The 23,674-nt window shown below is 53.8% G+C and overlaps 2 protein-coding genes and 1 long non-coding RNA gene across 4 annotated transcripts in view; 2 read left to right on the plus strand and 1 right to left on the minus strand.

Annotated features, from left to right (window-relative positions):
• ARSG (arylsulfatase G) overlaps positions 1-1,470 on the plus strand; it is a 39,249-nt gene extending 37,779 nt beyond the window's left edge. For both annotated transcript variants that reach the window (XM_065693251.1, XM_065693252.1), the window contains exon 12: positions 1-1,470. In XM_065693251.1, coding sequence (XP_065549323.1) covers positions 1-338 — 338 coding nt within the window. In that variant the 3' untranslated portion in view covers positions 339-1,470.
• WIPI1 (WD repeat domain, phosphoinositide interacting 1) lies at positions 1,220-23,265 on the minus strand. Its single transcript, XM_065693253.1, has 13 exons — positions 23,141-23,265; positions 21,146-21,228; positions 19,442-19,611; positions 15,984-16,080; positions 12,246-12,343; positions 11,127-11,219; positions 10,744-10,814; positions 9,754-9,861; positions 9,197-9,361; positions 8,917-9,024; positions 7,580-7,701; positions 6,389-6,489; positions 1,220-1,740 (listed from the first exon to the last, which is right to left on the minus strand). Exons 1-13 carry the CDS (start codon positions 23,209-23,211, stop codon positions 1,693-1,695), a joined length of 1,335 nt encoding a protein of 444 aa, XP_065549325.1. The 5' UTR covers positions 23,212-23,265; the 3' UTR covers positions 1,220-1,692.
• The window catches only part of LOC136021247 (uncharacterized), an 11,631-nt gene continuing 7,917 nt past the window's right edge, over positions 19,961-23,674 (plus strand). The window contains exon 1 of the long non-coding RNA XR_010615707.1: positions 19,961-19,998. This is a non-coding gene — a long non-coding RNA (uncharacterized LOC136021247). The remainder of the gene's footprint in view (positions 19,999-23,674) is intronic.

The raw sequence follows: 23,674 nt of genomic DNA on the forward strand, positions 1-23,674 counted from the left end.
GAGGAGCAATGGCTTGCGATGGGAGCATTGGGCCGGCTGAGCATCACCAGCCACCCCTCATTTTCAATCTGGATCGCGATATCCAGGAGCAGGAGCCTTTGGACGTGGCATCCAGAGAGTACGAGGAGGTGCTGCCTGCCATCAGCAGGGCTTACAGCCAGGCTCTGGAGGACATTGCAACCGACAACGTCTCCGTTGCAGATTACTCCAAAGACCCGGCTGTGACTCCCTGCTGTGACCCGCAGCACGTGGCCTGTCGGTGCCACGCACCCGGAGCTCACACAGCCGTGCTGGACCATCGCATGGAGGGAAGAACAACGCGACTTGTGTGTCTCTGAGTGAGTGACTGCTCCGGCTGCTCCTCTCCTGAGCCTGCGTTCTGTGATCGGGAATGTCGTGGCTCCAGGCTGGAGGTTGGCCACTGAGAGGGACGAGGCTGCGGTCCCCTTTGCTCCGTGCGATGAAGCAGGGAGGTGAGTTGTGGCTCTGTGTGAGCACACAGAGCAGCAGTCACCCCATGGGATAGGGCACTGCTGTACCTGGTGGCTCTGGGCACAAGCACAGAGATAGGCTTTCTGTAAGGCTCTTTAGCTGAGGGAGAGCCAGGTCTTGGATTAAAACTCCCTTCTGGGAGAGCTGGCTTTAGGATAGAATTCCTCTGGGAAATTCGCTTGGCTTTCCTCCAGAACAGACCTTACAGGAGCAGCGGGTGGGAGCACAACGTTCTCTCCCTTCTGCTGCTGAGACCCTCAAGTCCATTGGCTTAAGAGAGAAAATTCCTTGTGGGCACAAGGTGGATGCTCTAGGAAACAGCACCTGCCCCAAGTGAGGCTCATTAAGGGGGTATCTTAAAGACCCAAGTGTAACAGAAGGAAGGTCCTGGGCTCCCCTTAGTGCCCTCCTCATGGGCAATGCCAGGGGTGCAGCTGGGGGGAAGCAGCTCTTACAGGGCCATTCTGGGCAGATGCAAAGGCAAACTCAAAGGTGCAGCTGAAACCTACGAACCCACTGGGACTGCCCAGCAGCTGAGAGAGGGTTTTCTGCAGCAGTTTTGGGCTCGGATTTACATACCCCGATCTCTCTTTGGACAAGCCATGGACTGGGGTGGACTGGGCTTGGTGCGGGAGCTGCACCCACCGCCAGCCCCCCAAACCCACTCTCCACTCACAGCATTAATCAAGACTGACATCTTTAGGGCCCCACAAAGAACAGCAGGAGCTGCAAGGGACAGAGCGTGACTTTATTCCGTCTTTCAACATAGCAAACGGCATCTCTAATGTCACTGCAAAAATACTTTGCCTGGGTAAAATAGTTTGTATGTACTGTACAAAGACATTAAGTTTTAATATATCTTCCTCTAAGTACATTTATACACATAAACCAGCATAAATTAGAAAAGGGACAAATGGGTATATAAAATCCTGGTTACATACAAATCTGATTAAATTAGCATTTACACTGTGGCTTTAACATATGGTTTGTTAAATATAGCGATGTGCATACAGTACAGACACCCCTTGACAGGAACTGAAACAGGGGGCCAGGTATTCACTTACTATAGGAGAAAAGCAGTGGCCCACCTTGGGTTTGACTTATTCTCGTCTTGGGGACTCCCAGATCTGTTCTTCCGTATTCCCGGCTTTTCCAACGCGCTTCCCAGCAGCCGTCCTGAGCGCGGATGTTTGCTTCTCCTCACGACCTCTTCGCTTTGCCCGGCTGACCTCCGCGGCACAGGATTATCTACCAAAATCAAAACAGAACGGCCTTACTTTTCCCGGCAAGAGGCTTTGGTTCAGGTCGGGTTTAGGCACATGGGGGGAGGAGGGGGGGGATGTCCTGTCCTGTTTCGCTTCCCATTCATTGTGGGTGGTTTTATTTATTTACTGTCCCCCTCCCCAAATTTACAGTCCTGGGAACAGGAACCATCGGGCTTGGGGATAAATGTGTCTTGCCTCTAGCTGGCACTGGGCTGAGCGCTTGCAGGACATCAGTTACTGGGGTCAAGTCCTTTGGCCTTCCTAATTCCTCCTCAAAAGCTCAGCTCCAGGCATGGTGGGAGGGGAAGGTGGGTGCTGTGCATCACTGCATCGCTCTCAGTGTGCATCACTGCATCGCTCTCAGGGTGCATCACTGCACCTCTCTCAGGGTGCATCACTGCACCTCTCTCGGGGTGCATCACTGCATCTCTCTCAGGGGTGCATCACTGCATCACTCTCAGGGTGCATCACTGCATCGCTCTCAGGGTGCATCACTGCATCGCTCTCAGGGTGCATCACTGCATCTCTCTCAGGGTGCATCACTGCATCGCTCTCAGGGTGCATCACTGCATCTCTCTCAGGGTGCATCACTGCATCGCTCTCAGGGTGCATCACTGCATCTCTCTCAGGGTGCATCACTGCATCGCTCTCAGGGTGCATCACTGCATCGCTCTCAGTGTGCATCACTGCATCGCTCTCAGGGTGCATCACTGCATCTCTCTCAGGGTGCATCACTGCACCTCTCTCGGGGTGCATCACTGCATCACTCTCAGGGGTGCATCACTGCATCTCTCTGGGGTCTCCAGATGGAGCCCAGAGTTAAACACCAAGAGGTTAGGCCAAATTAGATGAGGGGAAGCTTAGCCCAAGTATCAGTGAAGCCTCTTGAGAGAAAGAGCAAAGCAGGCGCATGAAGAACAGGCAGCAGCGAGGACCCTGAACCACTTCACATCAGCTCCTAATGCCATGGGATGAGGCTGGAGACCTGGGTGAGATGAGCACCTGCTTCTGGTGGATACCGACCATGAGCCAAGGCACAGATTTCCCCTGTTATCAGCTCCACCCTGGACATGACCTGCATCCTGCAGCGGTGCAGTGTGAGCCCCACAGCCCCAGCTGTGGGGGGGTCTGTGCCAGCTCCTCCTCCTGGGATCCGTCTTGCTGTGGGCTTCAGGACCATCACTTGCCCAGTTTTGAGGCACAAGCATTGGTATTGGATTTGCACATATCCCACTGATGAGTTTAATCCTGCAGGCCCCAGGTGCCAAAATGCCTACTGAGTACCAGAGAGGCTGCTGTGAGGAAGAAGAGGCCAGTCAGGTTCTGCCAAACTTGCTCATCCCCTGTGAAACACAATTACTGGTAGAGCTGCACTGCAAAATCAATGGCCTTTCCTCTGCTAACAGCCAGCTGTTGAAAAAATCACTTCAAATCGTTAGTGATGGTGCCACAGACCCACCATCCAGCTATGAGTGAGGAGGAACTTGGGCAAACACTGGTCCCACAGAGCCAAAGATGCATCTGCAGCCTGGTCACTTGTGTTGAGATCCATGGTTTGAAGCAGTGAGATGTGTGTGGGCACCACACTGGGGCTCTGCTAGGCTGGATGGGCTGCTGGAGCTCGTGTTCCTGTCCATCCTTCCTGGGAGCAGGCGTCAGTGGGAGCTGTGCTGCTAGGGGGTTTCATTCCACCCTCTGCAGCAGCATCCTCTGGCAGCAGAGGCAGGCTGCCCAACCAGTTCTGGAGGCAGCCAATAATCGATGTAGAAGAGATGCTTTTAAAGGCTGTGTATCAGCGGGGCGAAGCTGTCTTTGAAGAGCTGCCGAGTGCAATCCAGCCTGACTTAATGAAATGGTTCTCCTGATGAAGCCTTCGCATCACCTCTGGTCCCCAAGGTGACGAGCTTCAGTGTGCAGCCAAGGGCAGGATGCATCATGTCTGCCTGGAAAAGCTCTGAGCATTCTGCTGGGAGAAACCACCTTTCCTACTGAATCCCAGCAGCTTTAAGAGGATTCCCTGCTTCCATTCCTCAGGTCCATCCTGCCTGCAGAATCCTGCAGGATTGCTTTTGTCAGACCTCCCAGCCCTACCCCAACACTGCTCTGAGCATGCCTTGGTGGGGAGAGCCACTGTGGTGGCTTCCCAGAGCCCTGCCCTGCCTGGCCCGAGGCACACAACAACAGCTCCCAGCGCCACTGATCAACCCACAGGGAAGTGGGAGCTGCTCGGGCAGGTCACCAGGAAACAGCCAGAGCTGGATTTGCTCTCCCCATCCCATAAGGACCACACAGGTCTCAAGCATGGCAGCTTCTCCTCACCTGAGGCCTCAGCCTGCTTGTCCTGCTCAGTGACACCCAAGTCCTTTCTGTGTAAGACCAACAGTGGACCTCAAAGTGCTTAATCCACCCCATCAGTGCAAGCAAGAGACAAGCTGAACGTGTTCAACCTCCTGCCGCAGGATCCCTCAGCAGTCCTGGTGCCATCGGTAGCAACATCCACATTCGCTCTGGTTAAGCCACCTTTTATGAGCCCTCCTTGGCCTTCTCATCTCTTGTTTAACGAAGAGGCCGTTTCTGACAACCAGCAACAGATCTGTTGTTAGACCGAAACTGCTTTTCCTCACTGTTAAGAGCTGAGCCTCTGAAGTCTCGCTTGAGGTCAAGGGAAGGCAAGAGGTTTCAAAATGGAGAGGAGCTGCTGGGTCTGAGCGCTGCCGTGCCTCCAGAAGCCTGTCTTTAGTTCAAAGCCATCCCCGTGGCGTGGGCTGCGGGCGAATATTCCATTTTGTCCCAAGTTTTGAGGTTTTTAAATGTCTTTTTTGTTGCACGCTGGAAAACAAACAGAACCCTTCCCATGTTTCCGCCAAACACAACGCTGTCAAAACATTTTTGTTGGATAAGGTCAGGTTTTCTCTCCCTCCTTCTCCGCACTGGAGTGACCGATGCCTGAAACCCCCCTGGAACGCGTCACGGAGCCCAAACAGCACTGAGAAAACAGCCGAGTTCAGTGAAATTCAGAGCATCAAAACATCCTGACCACCGACCCGTGCGCACCAGAGCAGCGGGAGCCCGCGCCGCTCCGCCTGCGAAACCAAGGCAGGAGACGTTACCGTCAGCAGGAGAGGGGCAAAGCCCAAGTCCCGGCACAGAGGCTTCATCGGGAAGCTCCGATTGCTCAGTCACCAGATCAGGGAGTATTTGTGGAAAGCGCCTTCCCTCCCACACCATCTCCTCCCCAGCACTGCGGATCTGAGCTGCTCGCTCGGGTTCATTCCAGCATGGGGGCTCGGGGCGATCAGAGTTCATTGATAACGTACCTGCTGTTGCACAGCAGGGGGTCGGGGCTGCTTTTCTACAGCCTAATCCCGGCAGGGAGGCTCATTCAGGAGCAGCGTGATTCCTGCTTGCTGGCATTTGTGTGTCCCTAAACCACATGGTCAAGCGCAGGTTTATCAGAAGGAAGCAAAGGGTTTCTCTCTGGCCCTGCTGCTCCTTCCAGGGGCCTGGGCCTCCACAACAAGGAAGGAAGAGACAAGGAGGAAACAAGGAGGAAGAAGGAACAAGAAGGAAGACGTTTTAAATACCCTTCTTGGGTAACGGACAACTGGAAACTCCTCAGTTTGCAGCAGGTTATGTTAGAGGTGACAAAAGAGACTTGGTCTAAGGTTAATCAAACTGAGTTGGATTTAGGTCTTGTTGTTTCAAAGGGAGTCATGAGCTGGTCACTTTTTATCTCAGTAACACTTTGCATCGGTTAACAGCAAAGTGCCTCCCAGAGGTCAGCCTCTGCCTATGGAACAAATCCTGGGATTCTGGTGAAGTTTTTACTTCCTCCTTTTCAGGCAAAACTCCCCAGCAGGATAATGTAAAAACAGTGAAAGGGATTCAAAACTCTGCCAAGTCTACAACCTGAAACCCATTACGATGTTCTGCTGTATTAATGCATTACTAGTACGAAGACAGCACTGATTACAGCCAGACCATAGCACGTTCCCAACAGGGACTCAGTACTTGACACAACAAGGAAAAGGAGCTGGAAAGACACTGCCAGGCTTACATTAGATTTTAAAAAGTCAGTATCTGCTCTAAATAGTAACTAAGAAAGTGCCATATAAAAATCATATGCAGGTTTAAAACTCTGTTAATGCCTTTCATCTTTGTCCTTGGAAAAGGAGTTTCCTTTTCAAGTTAGTTCGGACATGCATGGACTGGTGAGGTTCAGGTATGTTCCAGTTGCAGTCCATAAACTAACCCAACTGACTCTAAATGCAACAGGGAGTATAAAGTTTTATTTCTAAAGGACGGTATTGCTCAGATGAAAGCTACTCCTGGTAATACAGGAAACCTGCACAAGGCACAAAGGTTAGATCTGGATCTGAACCTCATTCTGCATCTGCACTTCATTCAGTGAGCTTGTTCAGATCCATCTCTAGTTACTAGGTTTGATCATCTCTGCCCCATCCCCAGCTGCCATTAATGGGGTGTTATTTTCCTGGCACTGTCCCTATAACTTAGTTATTTTAGGCTTCACAGTGAGCTGGGACAAGGTGGGGACAACGGTATCTCTTCTGTAAGAAGTTAATGCTTTCTTCTCAGCACGAATTGCAGTTTTAGGGGTTCCGAATGCTCACAGGAGGAAACTCATTCTCATCATCAAGACACACTGGTCCAGTCGCAAACTCATGCTCTGGGATAACCTCTCCTCGTAGGGCACCGCCGTCTTCCGAATAACCTGTGCAAGTAGAAATACAGAAGGTTAGGGATGGACGGATGGATGGAGGGAGGGATGCATGGATGGATGGATGGAGGGAGGGATTCATGGATGGATGGATGGATGGATGGATGGATGGATGGATGGAGGGATGAAGGGATGGATGGATGGATGGAGGGATGGAGGGAGGGAGGGAGGGAGGGAGGGATGGATGGATGGATGGAGGGAGGGAGGGATTCATGGATGGATGGATGGATGGAGGGATGGATGGAGGGATGGAGGGAGGGAGGGAGGGATGGATGGATGGATGGATGGATGGATGGATGGATGGATGGAGGGATGGATGGAGGGAGGGAGGGAGGGATGGATGGATGGATGGAGGGATGGATGGATGGATGGAGGGATGGATGGATGGATGAAAGGAGGCTGGAAACAAACAGCAGAGATATTGTGTTATCACATTCTTAGCACAGAGCTGCTTCTTCTGGCTTTCTGACAGCTCTCTGGGGGACTGCAGAAGGTATCTCCCTCGACACTACAGATTAGGAGTGGACTACATGGCCAGCTCCTGGTGCAACAGCTTTCCTCCTCCACCACGAATGCGAGCACCAATTTCAGAGTCCGATCCACATCTGTGTGTGGACCTTTAGACTTGTGAATGTCATGAGATAGTGGCTCGGTCTTCTGCAACCATTTACTGTGAGGTTCATTGGGGTAAGATGTTAACAGGTTCAGGAATGATGAACAAAACCAGTGAGATCTGACTTCTCCAGCCACAATTCCAGCTCCTGGAAACCAGCCTGGCAGCAGCTGCTGCTGACAAACTGTGAAGCTCGGATGTGGTTACTGCTCTGCTGGCGGGCCTGTTTGTGGTCCAGCTATGCACAAGGAGCAGAAGCACTGGCAAGGGGTCCCAAGAAGCAGAGCAGAAAATGCCTGGCCTGGTTTTGGGGCAGGGGATGAAGCTGGTGAGCTCCACAGAGTGCTGCTGCCCTGCTCTGCATTGCACAAGTGGTGTTTCCAGTTGAACCCTGGAAGGCTGGGAGACTTTTCCACTTTGCACTAGGTGGCTTCTTGCTTCTGCCTGCGAAAGGGCAGGCGTGATGCTTACCTGGCATGGTCGAAGTTGAAGGCACTGTACTTTGTCTGGCTACAGTCGCTGCATAAGATTGAGGTAATGGAGGCTGAAGGTCGTTTTCTTTGTTCTCCTCCATCTTTCCTGAGCCAAGAAGACTGTAAAGGAGGCAGAGAGGGGAGAAGAGTTAGTTCTGATCCAAACCCCTCCTCCCCCAGCACCGGCTAAGACAAGGACATGCACCCACATCTCCTGGAAGCACGTCACCCATCCACATGACTGCATTGAGGCACTGCCTGCAGCCCTAACAGTACTGCAGAGGAGGAGAGCATTGTGTCTACGAGTAAAGCAGGGGGGAAGCAGAAGATAGGGAAAGCACTACTTCAGCTAGAGGACAATGCTGGCAGGAGAATAGAAGGGAACAGATTGACCACAAAAGCTTTAGGTTACAAAGGCAAACAGTGTTTCTAATCACAGAGGGGGCTCCGAAAGGCTTCCAACAGGAGCGGACTAGATGGGAAAAGCAGCCCTGGCTAGTTTAGGACGGCGTTTGAGCAGAGATATAGTATGATGTAACGTAACTCATGACCCAAGGGCCCTTTTCAGTCCTCTGATGCTCAGAGGAACCCACATGACAAAGCTGGCCCGCCAGCTCCGTTGGGCCGCTCCGGGACGGGCGTCAGGGGTGTCGAGGGCGGCCGGAGTGCGCTGGACAGCGCAGCTTTGAAGTGCTTTTGTTTTGTGGCTTTCCCAAAAGCTGCTGGCATTTTCCTGGCTGCCCGCCACCCCCCCCGGCTCACAGCACATGTTCCATCCCAGCCCACTCCAAAGGCTTCACATCTGGAGCCAAGCAGCCCAGATGTGTGTGTGTGTGTGTGGGGGGGGTTACATGTTTAATGGGATTTGCATCCGAACTGAGCAGCACGGGGAAGGCTCTGCTCTGGCGCTGCGCGCCTGCAGTGTGCATCTCCACGGGTTTTCCTTTACGGAAGCTCCCAGTTTCACTCCACACCATCCTAGCCCTGAAGTCAGGGTAGGACAAGGTGCTCTGCTCTTCTACTACCATAGTGGTCAGTGTTCTGCTGCTGGAAGTGTCTCCTAAGGTAGAGCCTGCCCGTCTCTGCTGTCTTAAGCTGAGATGTCCCACAACTGCCTAGGGATGTGAGATAGCTCTGATTTCTTCTGCAACAAGCCCCATGTGCCTGCCTGCTGATGCGGTTCCCATCCACCTCTCTTGGATCAGGCAGCTAAAATCACAAAGTTCTAATGTTCTTATTTCCTACAGCTCCATTTTATGCTTTCTGGTGGAATTTCTCTTCATGTGTCAAAAGATGAACCTCTGTACCAGATGTGCTGGAGGTATAGATAGTTACCTGTGCTTCTTAATTAAGACACACTCCCCTCCATCTTGTGGGTCCAGGTTATAGATACAGAGATGTCCGTCTGATGTAGTCACCAACAGTCGAGGCAGCTTCTGAATCCTAGTGAGGAGAGCACCATGAGTCCAAACACATCTGCACTCACACACACGTACACCCCCCGCCTCGCTGTGTGCTCTGCAGGCAGGGTACAAGATAAGGGCTGCCCTGGTGGTGTTGTGCAGAGATAGCTGTGTTTGCTCACAGGCAGAGGGATGCAGGTGTCAGTACATACGTGGAGAGGGCACAGATGTTCCTCTGTCCGGAGACATTGAGGCGGACAGTGGCGAAGGCTCGATCCTGGTTCATCATGCCCGACACCTGAGCAGGGAGGTAGTTGGTGGCAGCCTGGAACATCTTTCCCATGTAACCGCTCCAGGTTGGAGGCTCTTCTGGCCGGCTGAGGGGGACAAAGCAGCATCAGTGGGGTTACCACAGCTAGCGTGACAAACCCCATCAGAACAGGCAAAATGAGCCTCATGTGGGACACGTGATGGCTTTCTTTGGAGCACCTGCATGCATTGTGTACCAGCCTGGCTGGATACACAGGAAGGAGGCAGGGGAAAAGAGTAGTAATAAATCCAGAGCGGGCCTGCAGAGGCTGACAGAAGGGATGCAGTGTGTAGCCTTCCAAGGAGTGAATCCATCAGGACCCAAAGCCAAAGAGTTGGCAGCTGGTATTGCTCATGGAGAGTATGTGGTGAGGAAATGGAGCTCTGTGAAGGCAGACCTTTGCAGCAGAGACACCCCTGGGCAGGCAGGTTAAGCCAGGCTCTGGCTGTCACCCCTTACCTGTCAGTGAGATGCTCCAGTTTAAAGATGTGCACGGTCTCCGTGTTGCTGGAAGCACAGAGGAACTGGGAATCCATGCTGAACACCAGAGAGCTGATGTTCACATACCTAGGGCCAAGCAAAGACAGGACTCGTCGCTTCATGGCATACCATTGAAGGGGAACTGCTCTGTTTTGCTCACAGAGAAGAGGATGGGGAGGAAGAAGACCCATACACAGTGAAGAGCCCCCTGCCCACCTGTGGGCTGACTGACAAGCATCTCCCTACTCCCTTTGCTCAGCAGAGCTGGGATTAGCTTTGAGCTCGTGACAAACAAGCCACAGAGGTGGAAATGTCCCTGCTCACAGCTGTCTGTGGAGTGAACATCTGTGCCAGCCTTGCTACAGCAGCGAAAGCTTCTGGTACTGCAAAGGCCAGGGAAGATATCCAAAGCGCTGGATAATGGGATATACACAGCATCTCCTGAGCAGGTTCAGGAATACCAGGGTGTTTCAGACATGGCAGTTTATGAACTGGCAGAAGTTGGTGTAAAGCTACAGGCAGGTCTGGGATGCGAAGAGGAAATGGACTGGGAATGGATCTACTGAAAACATCTGAGGGAGGCTGCAGAAGGCGCATTCCCACCACTGAGACCTGGGCTCTGCACTTAGCAACTTCAGAGCCCCTCCTTTGAGAGAATAAGAGCTGGGCTGATAACTTGGGGGACTTCATCATTTCAAGTAAGCAGCAAGCAAGGACAGAGTGAATGGACTGAATCTACCTCTGTTCCCTGCAGTGGCCCTGTGCTGCGACACACTGAACTGAACCACTCGACTTGCCGGAGGCGGCAGGGCCTGGCACAATGGCGTTTCTATCTGATCCGTTCACTCTTGTTTTCCTTCTGGAACAGATGCCAAAGGCACCGGGATCTGACGCTGCCCTGTCCTTCTGTTTATGTTTCTGCTCCGGGAGCCCTCAGTGTACTCATCACGGGCAGAAGAATGAACTGACCTTTTCATCCCTCGCCGGAATTCATAGAGCTTCTGCCCCCCAGGAATGGAAAACACCCGAATGACTGTGCCCTGCGAAACAGGCAAAGGGAAAGACCATGCAGGAGCAGGGCAGAGAGTGGGAGCCCTTTCCCCGACACACCCAGTGAACTCAGGATGTGCAAAGGGCCCTCCTGTTTGCCAGCCAGGGTCAACCTGAACCTGGTACACCCGACTCGTGCAAGTCAGAGTCCTTTTAGTGCCTCTCCTGTGCTGGCTGTGCTCAAGGACAGGCAGCTCAGAGGTCCTGCTCTCCATGCTGCAGGATGGGTGGCTGGGACGCCGCTGCCAGGCACGGGCAGAGCACACAGGCTCTCCGGGCACATAGGGAGGGTGCTCACTCACCTTCTCAGAGGCGCTTGCAAGCTTCGAGCCGGTGGAGTTGAAGGCGAGGGCAGCCAGAGGCCCGTCATGGGCAGGAATGGCGCAGGCTGTTTTCTGTAGGGCAGAAGGCAATGTGAGTGCAAAGAGATGCCTTGCTCCTTGGACTGCGTAAGGGCGTTCCCTGCCTCGCACGCTACCCAGGCCTGCCGATATGGATTCATGGGATCATGCTGTGCTTATGGTATGTGTGCTTATACCATGCTGTGCTTATGGTATCCCTTCATCAGCATTTCTTATCTCTGCCCTACCTTGAGCTCATTCCCCACCCAGCACGGCCACAGAAAGCTCACTTCAGGGGCAGAGGTCTCCATCTCTCCCCACCTCTCCAGGCTGCAGGATCACAACTGAGCCCTTCCCAAAGCCTGGCAATGTCTTTGTGCAGAGACAGAGCCTCCTTCCCTGCAATTCCCTCTGCTGTACAGCAGATCCTACTGCAGCGACACCACCCTGGTGCCTGCAGGGAGCCCAGGCCCTCTCTGGTACCTCTCACGGTGGCAGCAGCAGCAGCAGTGTGTTTTCCCCTTGTGCTCTGCTCCTCCCCTGCTGCGGATCCTCAGCTCCTGCTGCACGTACAGAGCCACAGCCTTATGTAATCCAAAGCCCTGGCTTAAACAGCAGATAATCATGACCCTGCTTCCAGCCAAGGACAGGCTTCCTGAAGGGGCTGCGGATACCTTGCCCTCTCCGTGACTTGGGGTCTGGCATCCCTTCCAGTCCATGGCTGTGCCTGGAGCCCCTCCAACCTCCCTGAGCTACCCTGGTCACATCCCCTCTGTGGGATGTGCTTCCTATAGGAACCCCTCATAGGAGCCCCCGTGTCAGCCTGGCAGCAGCTTCAGGCTGCAGGGTAATGGGTCATGTTTCCCTGACTATCCCATAGTGGGAGATGGATGTCCTGAGCTCAGAGAGGCTGGCTGCTTCGCACGGCATCCAAGCAAGGGGAATGTGCCTCCCTGGGCAATTCCCTTGCAGTCTAGCTCGGCGCGGTGCATTAATTCATCCTTCCCAAAGGCCCCGTTGGCTTTGCTGTGGTTCTGTTTGTTTTCAGCCCGTATCCATAAGGGCGAGCTTCGCACTTACCAAACTATTTCCGTCGTAAAGCGCGATCTCTCCGCTGGTCGCGCTGCCGGGATAAGCCAAGTAGGAGTTGGCGTGGTTGATGGAGAGCGCACACAGACCTGGCACGGCGAGAGGGACACGGCTCAGCTTGTCAGGGAAAGCAGAAACGCGGCCACGGACCCCGCGGGGGGCTCAGGCTCGGTCTCGTTTTGGGACGGTGTCTGGCACTGGGTGCACGGCGCTGGCAATGCCTCGGCCGTGGGGACACCTGCTGGCATGGGACAGAACGGCTCCCTCCTCCCCCAAACCTCCTGCTCTGAAGCCTGCTTTTGGGCTTCTCCCCTTCCACCATCCCCTTGGAGAAGGCAGGAATAGGTGCATGAAAGACGGCAAGGGCGCAGGGCTCACAGGGCAGCTGCTCAGGCACATCTGGGCAGCTCCAGATGTGCACAGGGTGCATGTGGCCGCTCAGCACGGCCACAGCCCCGGTATGAAGGTTGGCACATGAAGCCTGGCATGCAAAGAAGTTGCTCTGGGACCGTTTCCTTTTTCTCTGAACGGAAAAGGGAAGCAGAGGGAGACCAAACAAATGCCACGGTTGCGCAGGGAGTTTCCGGCTGCCGAGGAACTTGAACGTAGCTGAGTTTGAAGCACAGGGGGAGTTCTTCCCTGTAACAGCCATCTGGGTTTATGCCAACGTGAGCATAAAGGTTCCCAAACATCGCTTTCAAAGCGAGCAGGAATTGCAGGATGGGACAGGGAAGGATGGATGGCTCTGTGCGAGCACATCCATCCGCCTGGCCCCCAGGTGACCCAGGAAAAGAGCATCTCTTCCTGCCTCCCGTTTGTGCCACTGGCTGAGGACCCATCCCCATGAATCCTGTCACATACAGAAGCGAGCCTCCCCTGCTTCCTGCACCACATCCGCGTGCTCCCAGGCCTCCCAAATCCCACTCAAGGCTTCAGCATGACCTGAGCTTCCTGACCCCCACCTCATCCCACGTGCGGAGGAAGCCACGGGGTTAAAGGCTGCTGAGGCTGCTGCCACATTCCTCAAAGCAGGACACCCGAATGCTGCACAGCCTCACACACAGACCGTGCGACCCATCATGGCAGGACACAGCCCTGGCCCCGGCCCAGCCGGGGGGAAGGCCAGTCTGAACCTCTCGTTTTAGGTCATTGTTTATAACTAAACAAAGAGACCACAACGGAGCTGCAGGATGGGCCCATGGGCCCCGCGATCCACTCCCTATCAGTCAGAGTAAGGCTTTTACATCGTGCCAGGGACAGCGTGCGCAGGGGAGAAGAGGTTCAGCAGCAAAGTGCAGGCCACTGAAAGGCACCCAAAGAGGGAGCGAAAGGAGGAAGGCAAAGACAGATCAGAGACTTCGCTCGTGATGAGCATCCCATCTGCTCAGGATGGTGCTCCCCCGGCCCAGGCAGCCCGGCGGGATCAGCAGAGCCCTTTCTCTAAGCACTGGATCTAGGGAATGCTCAGGCTGAACAAAGCAGGCTCTGAGTGGCGGCTCTGAGTCACCCACTGGGAGAGGCCGACGGGAAACCAGGCCAGGGGAAAACACAGCTGTGAGTGTACTGGGCTGACCTCGGGAGACACGAAGCACAAGGAGCACAAAGGACACGGCAGCCTTTGAAGATGCTCCTCTGCTCTCACAGCCCTGACAAGGACTGGTGGGTGCAGTGGCGCGCTCAGGAGGGAGGAGGCAGACTGGTGCTGCTCAGGATGGCACCTGTGGGACTGCCACATCACCTCCTCAAGGAAGGAAACAAGGGACCCAGTCAGAGAAGCCTTGCCTTGCCCCCAGGCAGGTCCAGGCACATCCTGGGCTTTGAGGGGAGCCACATGAGGTGGTTTCCCAAGCTGCAGTCGTGGCATGCGTGTCACCACGAGCACTATGACCTCCTTGGTGTAAATCCTGCCCCTGACACCAGCCACATGTAAAACAACATGCTCAAGCACACTTGGAAAACAACAGGCTCAGTACTATGGGCATCTTCCTCTGCTGCTTGGAGGAGGCTGGACCAGGAGCCAGAGCCTGGCCATGAGCAGGTTGGTGGGTGTGCAGCAAGTCCTGGTCCTCACTGTGCTGGCACTGCCATGCCCAGGGTGCATGCTCTGTATAGGCTGGCATGCTTGGTGTGTGCTCCTACACCCCCAGCACAGATCCTCACTTCAGAAAGGGCTGTACAAGGAGTGGTGAGGTTGGGCTGCTTCAAGCCTCCTGGACACGCCATCCTCAGGGTCAGCCTTGGGACCAAAGTAGTTGATCCAGGGACAGAGGGAGCACACACGGCACTTGTCACTCGGCTCATTTCAGTGACAGATGCTGCAGGAAAAGGGTTTTAAACGATTGAGCCTATATGAAGCCCTGTGATCCCTCATCCTGCCCAGTGAGCCGATTGCTATTGCTCTGAAACCATGACCTGATCATTCATTCCCACTTGAGGCCTGGGGACCCCTGCCCTCCCTGCCAGGCTGGGCTTCCTCAGGAAGCTTTTCAGCTCTAATTAATTATATTTGCGGTGTTCAGCGCATTTAATCCACATGGAAAACCATCTGCTGAGGCCTGAAGTAGGTCAGGGGAGCCGCCAGAAGAGCGTCCCTTGAAAGCCCAGCAGCCAGGCGTGAGCATCACATCAGCAGCTTCCCCATGAAACGATGCTGCAGCCTGCGACCGGCCGGGATATCAGAGCGCTGCCGCAGGCGCTCGGCCAACATTCCCTCTCCATGGCTAAAAATAGCTCCTCTCCCACGAGCAGGAAAGCCGGATTCACCCTACGCTGTACACAGAGAGAATGTGCTCTGCAGCCACCTGCACTGCCCCGTGCGTCTGTAGTGTATATGGGATACATGCCCCATCCCTGGCAGTGTTCAAGGCCGGCATGGACAGAGCCTTGGGTGACATGGTGTAGGGTGAGGTGTCCCTGCCTACGGCAAGGGGTTGGAACTGGATGATCTGAAGGTGCTTTCCAACCCAAACCATTCCATGATTCTATAATACCAGGTGGCAGCCCAAGCTCTGAGGACTCCCTGGCAGGGAATTAGGGAGTGTTCTGCCTCTCTTCACAGCTCTAATCCCTTGGGGAACTGACCCCACAGCCTGTACGTAACCAAAGGAGCTTTCTCCCGTAGCGGAGCAGTGCATGTCCATGGCCAAAGGAGAACCTGGGTTAACCACAGGTCTGCAGGGAGCGCGGAGCTCTGCAACGCAGCGCAATGCTGCAGAGCTGACTCACTCTGGCAGGGTGGGAAAGCGGGGCCGGATAGTGGGAACACCGTGGGATGCTGACGCAGGACACAGTGAAGGAAGGGCAGAGAGCTCCAGGGGGAGAATTTCACCTTGTCCTGTATGTGATGGGAAACTTGTGGTCCTGGTTTCCTTAGTTTCCTGCTTGTGACTGAAAATAAAGGCACGCTGTGGGAAGCAGCGAGTGCATGGACATCTCACATGAGGACAGGAAGGGAGCAAACCTGGGAGGTGAAGTCAAACCAAGACCACTTCTGCTCTGCTTTGCTGCATTTGGTGCTCAGGAGAGAGCAGGGGTTTGGTCAGGACAGAACAAACCCCTCTGTTCTCCTCTCCCAAGCCCACCTGACTGCCTCCATGCATTTCTGGCTCCCCACTGCTGAATTAGGATACACAAGGCAAAAGCTGGTTTAAATCCTGACATGAGTGTTGTGGCTCTACAAAGCTCCTGCAGAGATGTGCAGCCCCTTTCACACAGGCCTCCCATGCTCACCTGTTGTATTTGGGGGTGTATCCAGAATAGTCTTCAGAAGCTTCATGTCCTTAATGTTGTGGATGTAAATTGACTCTTCCAGGCAAACCACCAGCCTCTGCAAGGACAAAAGGGACATGCACAGAACCTCAGCAGCATGGGCCCAGTGCCTCTGTCTGCTGCTCCCACAGTTCACGAACCCAAGTCCTTCCTCTCAGAAGAACTCAAAGGAATTCGTAACACACTGAAATACAACAGGAGCATCATCTCGTGTGCTCCTCCATCCCCTCTGTCAACCTCCCATTTTGGATGACTGCTTTTGAGAGCTGCTGCATCTGGTCTTGCTTTAGAAAGGAGGTAACACATCATGACTTCTATGCTACTCTAAGAGCTGATCTTCAGTACCTGTGAGCCCCAGAAAGACACATCAGGGTTATACCCACCATGGGCCTTGACTGCCATCTATCCCTACTTTTCTTTGCAGTTCTTTTCATAGCAAATAGCTTTCTGATCATGAAGACCTGGCAGCAGAGGGGCTGCCAGTCCTGCCTGCCTGCACATGGGATGATGTACCCCTTGCCCTGGCTCTCTCCTGATCCGGGAGCAAACCCTTAGGTGATGCTGCTGTTAGTCCCACTGCTACTAAACCCAATGCATCTGCGCAGCACACATTTCTCTTCCCATTTGGCTCTGCTTTGTGTGCCTGCACCGAAACTGGGCTGGGAGAGGTCTGCTCAGGGGCAGTCACGTTTACACCATCCTGGCAATGGGCAGGGGATGTCCAAGTTCATGTGCTTAAACCTTTTCTGCTGCACTCTTCAGGAACATCCACCCAGCCAAGAGGCAGCCGCTAAGAGAGGAGCTGCCAAGCACTGGGGAGGAAAAGCACAGAGGAAAAGGAAACTTAATGCTGTAACCTTAGCACTGCGCCACCACCTGCGTGACCGCTCTGCTCCGTGTCTCTGCCTGGTCCAGATCAGTCCGTGTTATCACGGAGGCATTTGGCACAGAGGCCTTTTCTGGGACCAGGTTTTGGATGTGGCTGAAGGGTTGTGCTTTCTAAGTCCAGCGAGTGCACAGCTCCACCTGCATTAGAACCAAGTGTCCAGAAGTACTGAAAACCTCCCAACACAAATGGAAGGCTACGCTCCATCCAGGCTCCTGACGCTGCAGCACCCAAATCCATGTCCAGGAAGCCTCCACCTCTTTATAGAGATGAGGCCACTTATTTAGTATCTAAATGTGGAGCTTAGTCACTAACTCGAAACACCCACATTAGAAAATCTTTGCTTTGCTCCACCAATACTCTCGGATCAAACTCTTTCCCACTTCTATTCCTGCTAACCACAGCATCTGGGGCTGTGTCAGGGCCATTTTGCATTTCCAGGAAGACTTTGCCTTTCCTACAATAACAGCCATCAACTTGCAGAGACCGAGAGGAATATTTATACAGCTGAATTCAGCCAAGCCACCATGAGCCTTCCCAGAACTGCAAACACCCTGCTATTGACGTACAGGTGAAGGGAGGGTTCCACATGATGGCAAAGCCAGAGCTGCAGGCACCAACAGGGACAAAATCCAGGAAAGTGATGGGGGCAGGAGGTGAACAGGAAAAGGAGGCCTGGACAAGCTCACCAGGAGGTGGAGAGGGCTGGTTCTCTGCCTCTTTACCCCATGCTAACGTCACTGTGAGCCCTGCTGAGATGAGGAATGGGTTCTATCCTCAGAGAAGGTGCCTGGTACTGTGATTGCTACACAGGGCTGCTACCAGGCACCGTGTCTTGTACAGAATGTTACTGCTCAGCAGTGTTCTTTAGTACTTGAGTTGGACACGAATCGGGTGAGATAATGGAGTTGTATAGTGAGGACTTAAAATGCGCTGGGCATGGACACAGCCAGATCAAACCTCTCCAAAGAGCTCAGCAGGGCTTCAGCAGTGAATGGAAACCCAGGGAGGTTACAGGAGACCTTCTCACTGGTCCCACAGCACAGCTTTATTTGAGACAACTCATAATCCACCTTAACATGCTTAGGAGTTGTGATGGAGCTCGGAACATGGATCAGCAACAACCGAGGGACCTGCTTGTTTGTTTGCACAAGGACTTTGTCACAGGGAGACCAAGCTGAAACATGCACCATTTTGAGACCTGTTCCTGTTTTATTTGCCACCATCGTCTTGTGCTAATGCCTTATGTGGGATTTGGCCCTCTGTGGACTTCTAATGAAGTATAAAAGCCCAGGCATGGGGTTTAAATGTCCCAGCACATGCATAACCTGCCTGCTTCTGGTTTAAGTCTTGATCACAGGCTGGAACAGTGATTTCTCTTCTATGTACCCCAGTATGTGCAGCATTTCCAGACCTCTCCAGGTGAGAGTTACAGCTGGAGGATGAGCTCAGCCCAGGATTGGAACCCAAGCTCATAAAGCAGATAAGAACATGGATACAGGGCTGGGCCTTGCATCATCTTCAGGCACTCCCCAGAGCAGCCCATGGGGAAAGGCCTGAACTTGCTCTCACACTGATCGCCTCGAGCAGAACCTCCCAGGTTACTTTTACACCTATACATCTATCTGCAGTTCAGAGGGAGTCCTTAGCTCTGCCAGCTCCATTGTAAGTTGAAGTGAAGAAAATCAATTTAGGGCAGGTTTAACTGTGGTACAGGAACTTCTGGTCAAACACAGCTTTACTGGAAACTCAACCCAGAGTTTCCTTACGGGAGAGCCTCGCTGCAGGACTCACTGTTGCTAACTGAAGAGAGGCTGATTATATACAATTACACAGACTGCTTATTTCTCCATTGTAAAACGTCCTCTGCTTCTCATGGCATATACTTTGAAAATAATTATGGACAAAAACAAAGGATGACTGAAAGTCCCCCCAGAGGGCTCAGGGCTGCATGAGGCTGTGTCCGTTCAGACAGTAACACTCTGAGAGTCGCCTTCTAAGTGGTCTGATTGCTTTCTATACCTTTAAAAGTAAACCAAGGCTGTTGCAGGAGTTGGAAACCAGCCTTTTGCCTCAGCCACAGAGCTCAAGTCACTCCTGGGTTTTGTTACCACCTTTGAAGGTCTCACTTGTAACCAAGATGGCAGAGGTGGGCCTGCAGTCAGGATGTGGAATCCAAGGGAGGGAGGAGGATGAAAAGGTGTGTTTTTGGCAGAGCTGTCTGCTGAATAGGCAAGAGGACAGACAACAAAAAGCCCTTGTGTGACTGCAGTGAAAACAAGGACTTAGCTTCGTTTTACTGCAGCAAACAGTAGCAGCAGATGATCTCCACAGCATCCTGCTCCTCTGTCAGGTCACTGAGCCTGAAGTGGAGCTGGCAGGAGAGGACAGGTCCCTCTGTCCCACTTCAGTCCCCTGCAGACCTACCCATGCTGCTGCTCTGCTGGGCACTGGGGTTCCAGATGGAAAGCCAACAGCAGCCAAGAGCCAGGGTGACAACAACTCTGGCTAAGCCCTTTGGCCAGGCTCTTACCTGACGGTTCAGCCGGATGGACAGTATGTTACTGGAATAGCTGTAGTTGCAGATCTCTGTCCCTTTCTTGAAGTGGTACACATTCATTTGCCGTGGCTTGGCATGACTGACCACAACCACAAGGCTGCTGGAGAACAGACGCTCCACGATGTAAACATCTGGGATTTCATCTGGGCACAGAAGGGAAAGCAAGACAAGAGGCTTTAGCTTGGCTTATGGCGGGGTTGACTTGTGCGAGACTCGGCTCAAGAGGGGATCGGGTTGGAATGCTCAGTGCTGAGGTGTTCAACGTCTGCTCTTGATACAGATTTCTCATACCTGGCACAAAGCATTTAGGTCAGAGCAGGAAGGGGTTAATGAATCTTCCCCTAAGGCAAAACTTAAGCCAACCCCATTTGACAGGGCTGTCCTGCCTCTCCTGGGCAGGGCTCTCCAGCTGAGGCTAATCCCTGCATCCCCCTGCTCTAGTTAATGCTTGGGAAGGGGATATAAAAAGGAGGAGCTCAGTAAGCTTGGTCAGGGACTTTCCTGGAGTGAGCAAGCTGAGGCTTAGTGAGGTAAGGAGCAAACAGTGTGTAACTCATTGTTTACGCTGCATGGAGTCTTGTTTCTCCTGGCTTCCTTAGGGAAGGCTGATGTGTTTATACCCTCCCCGTAACTGGGACTGTGGTCTCCAGAGAGCTCTAGCGTGGCAGTGGTGTGGCATGTCTCACAGACCATGTTTGGGATGGTTCCTGTTGTGTTGAGGAGGCACCATTACAATGGTCTTGGTGGACTTGTACCTAAGTCATCAGGGGCTATGACTTCCAGTGTAGATATCCTGAATGGTGCTTGGGCTGTGCTCTACTGGAGGCACAAGGACTGCTCCACAGCCATGATGTGGGTCTGCTCACATCTCAGCCCATCACCTTGAGCATGTCACAAGCAGGGATCTGTTTCTCTTTGGCCTGACTCTGGGCAATCCAAATTCCTAAATACTTTTCATGCAAGCCTATGACTTGTTGCTTTATAGGAGCTTAGCTCCCCTGTGAGTCAAAGGGGAAAGGAGCCTGGGCTTTGCTCCAGATGATGCAGCTATGTCTGGTTGCTGAGGCTCCTTCTACAGCCAGTGGAGAGAGACCAGCATATCCCAGCTGTGAGGTTTATCTTTAGTGCATCTCAGCTGAAACACTTCTGGCCATGGCCTGCACTAGAGCATGTGCTCCCTGAGGCCTGACTTGTTTTGGGCTATGAAGTGCACTGCATGCTGCTCTGAGCACAGCCTGTTAGGAATGACCTTCTTACACGGGAAGCATGTTAAAAACATCCAGTAAATACCACATTGGACTAAAAGCCTGAAGTTATCCAGTGTCTGTACTGGGAGTCTGCAGTCCCTCTATGTGAAACATGCCAGTGGTAAACTACCTTTGAATGCTGGTTTGCAGGACAAGCTGCTGCTGTTGGACTGGCAGCAGTGAGTAGAAGCTGAACTGTACCAGAGTTAAAGGACTCCCATAAGCTTAGAGCCCTAATGATGTTCAGAAGCTCCTCCAAAGCTGTAGCTCACTCTAAAGGCTGCTGTGTGCCGGGCAGTAACCAGAGCTCTTCATCTCCTGATATGGCACAGCAGAAACGGCTCTCTGAGCAGAATCACCCCCTCGAGGCAGACTCGAGTGCAGTAACACTGGTAATGTCTGTCAGCCAATACTGAAACAAGACACTTACTGCTTTCATGGACCTGGTCCAGTTGTTCCACAGAGCTTAAGGAGAAAAGCCTATATCCAGTTGTGGTTCCAATTGCCAAGGAGCTGCAAAGACAAGACAAAAACCTGCTAGTTCAGATCCTAAGGCCTCCAGGTGACAGCAAGCGTCGCTGCAGGCAGGGTGTGCTGGTTCTGACTGGGATGGAGTTAATCCTTCAGATTAGATTGTATGGAGCAATGGTTTGGTTTTGTGCTGGAAACAGTGTTGATAACACAGGGATGTTTTAGTTACTGCTGAGCAGCACTTAGAGTCAAGGCCTTTCTGCTCCTCAGTGAGGAGGCTGCGAGTGCACAAGCAGCTGGAAGAGGAGACAGCCAGGATAGCTGATGCCAGGGATATTACACACCATATGGTGTCATGCTTGGCATATAAAGCTGAGGAAGAGGAAGGAAGGGTGTTCAGAGTGATGATGTTTGTCTTTCCAAGTCCTGGTTAGGCATGATAGAGCCCTGCGTGCCTGGGATGGCTGAGCACCTGCCTGCCAATGGGAAGTGGTGACCTGATTCCTTGTTTTGCTTTGCTTGTGCACGTGGCTTTTGCTTTCCCTATCTTTTTTTCCCTGTCTTTATCTCAGCCCATGAGTTTTCTCACTTTCATCCTTTTGGTTCTCTTCCCCCATTGCATTGGAAGGGAGTGAGTGAGCAACTGCTTGGGGCTTAGCTGCGGGCTGGCATTAAACCATGACACAGAAGTAATTCCTTCAGTGACCTCCATGAAGGCACAACTTCAGTTTCCGTTCTCAATCCCAAATATATAAAATAACAAACCCAAGAATCTGTTTTTCCATCTGAGGCTACTGCAGCCTACAAAAGGCAAGTATCCCTGTGAGGGGGGCAAACTATCACCCATTCACATGGTCCTGTGGCTGCTGGAGGAACAAATAGGTGTATTATAACCTGGATGGCTGCAGATAAGACTTTCAGGATATAAAAGGGGGCTGTTTCCTATGCCAGGAGCTGATCCATCTGCATGACACTTGACCTATGAAGGCTATGGAAGGTTTGCTCTCACTAATAGCAATGGATGCAGGCATGCCAAGCGCTGGCTCTGCTCAGTGCCAGATGCAGTAAGCAGCAACAAGTAGGTCTTAAATCGGCACTGATTTAAGACCTGCCCAGTGCCCCACTGCACAGGGTTTGTGGTGCCCAGCCCTTCACTTCAGCACCAGGGCAGCACCCATCAATGCACTCCTTGTTTAGGCACAGCAAATACAAAGCAGTGCCGCAAAGGTAACAGTGTTCCAGGTGTGAGGCTGGTGGCTGTGGTTCTGATCTTGTACCCCACGATCTGTGCCGTGACTGCCGCTGTGTGCGTGTCTCTCGCTGCTTCAGGATGTTTGCTGAGATGGTTCTTAAATGATGGGCTTTGAAGCTGGTAAACCACAGGTTAGCAATGGTGACGGGCTCCATGAAACCCTATGAGGTGATGGGATCTGTGAGCAGTTGTGCATGCCCCATCCCTGGCAGTGCTCAAGGCCAGGCTGGACACAGGGGCTTGGAGCAAGCTGCTCCAGTGGAAGGGGTCCCTGCCCGTGGCAGGGGTTGGGGCTGGAGGAGCTTTAAGGCCCCTTCAACCCAAACGGTTCCCGATGGGGCACAGGCTGCTCGGCAAGAGCCCTGCGGCTCTGCCGCCTACGGAGCTCTCAGCTCGGGGCAGTGGACAAACCCTCTGCGGCCACCCCGAGCCGCCGCCGAGGGAAACCGCAGCGATCCCTCGGAATTTGCTGCCTCCCAGAGACCGAACCGGGGGGAACCCGAGGCCGAGCCCCGCGGGGCCGAGCCCGCCGGGGCCGCGGGATCGCGCCGGGCCCCGCCTGCACTGCCCTGCGAGGAGCCCCTCACGGCGCCCCGCGGAGCCGCACCCCCGGACCGGGGGTCCCGCGGGGGCTGTCCCTGGAGGATCGGTCCCGCTCCGGGCCGCCCCGGAGCCGCCCGCCCCGGCCCCCGCCCCGCTTACGTGCAGTCCTGGTTGTAGGAGAAGCAGCTGAGCGCCGCGGGCGACCCCGGGGCCTCGGCCGCGGCCTCCATGGAGCGGGCGCGGCGGCTCGGCCCGCTCCGGCCCCCGCCGCGGCCCCGGCCCGCTCCGCGGCTTGCAGGGGCGGTGCCGCCTCCCATTGGCCGGAGGAACCGCCCCACCCACGGATAGACTTTCGCGTTGACCTATCAACGAGGAGCGAACGCGATAGTCCCGCCCCCGGGGTTGGCGGAACGGGCTGCTATTGGCTGGAGGCGCGCATCAGCTGCTCGTGGGCACGTGGTGGTGTTGTGGTTGCATCAGACGCGGCCGGGCCGCGGAGCGGGGCGGAGCTGGCGCCCGGCGCTGCGGGTCTGGAGCGCGGAACGGCGGGGACTGCAGCGCGGCTTCAGCGCCTGGGGGCGAGCAGGGCCCCTTGCCCTTGCCCTTCCGCGCGGTGCTTGTGCGTTAATGTTCCCTTTTCTGGCATAATTTACGCTCTGAATAGACGGGATTTGCGCTTTATCCATGCGGTTT

This window comes from Lathamus discolor, chromosome 13 (genome assembly GCF_037157495.1).
Source record: "Lathamus discolor isolate bLatDis1 chromosome 13, bLatDis1.hap1, whole genome shotgun sequence".
Classification (NCBI taxonomy): Eukaryota; Metazoa; Chordata; class Aves; order Psittaciformes; family Psittacidae; genus Lathamus; species Lathamus discolor.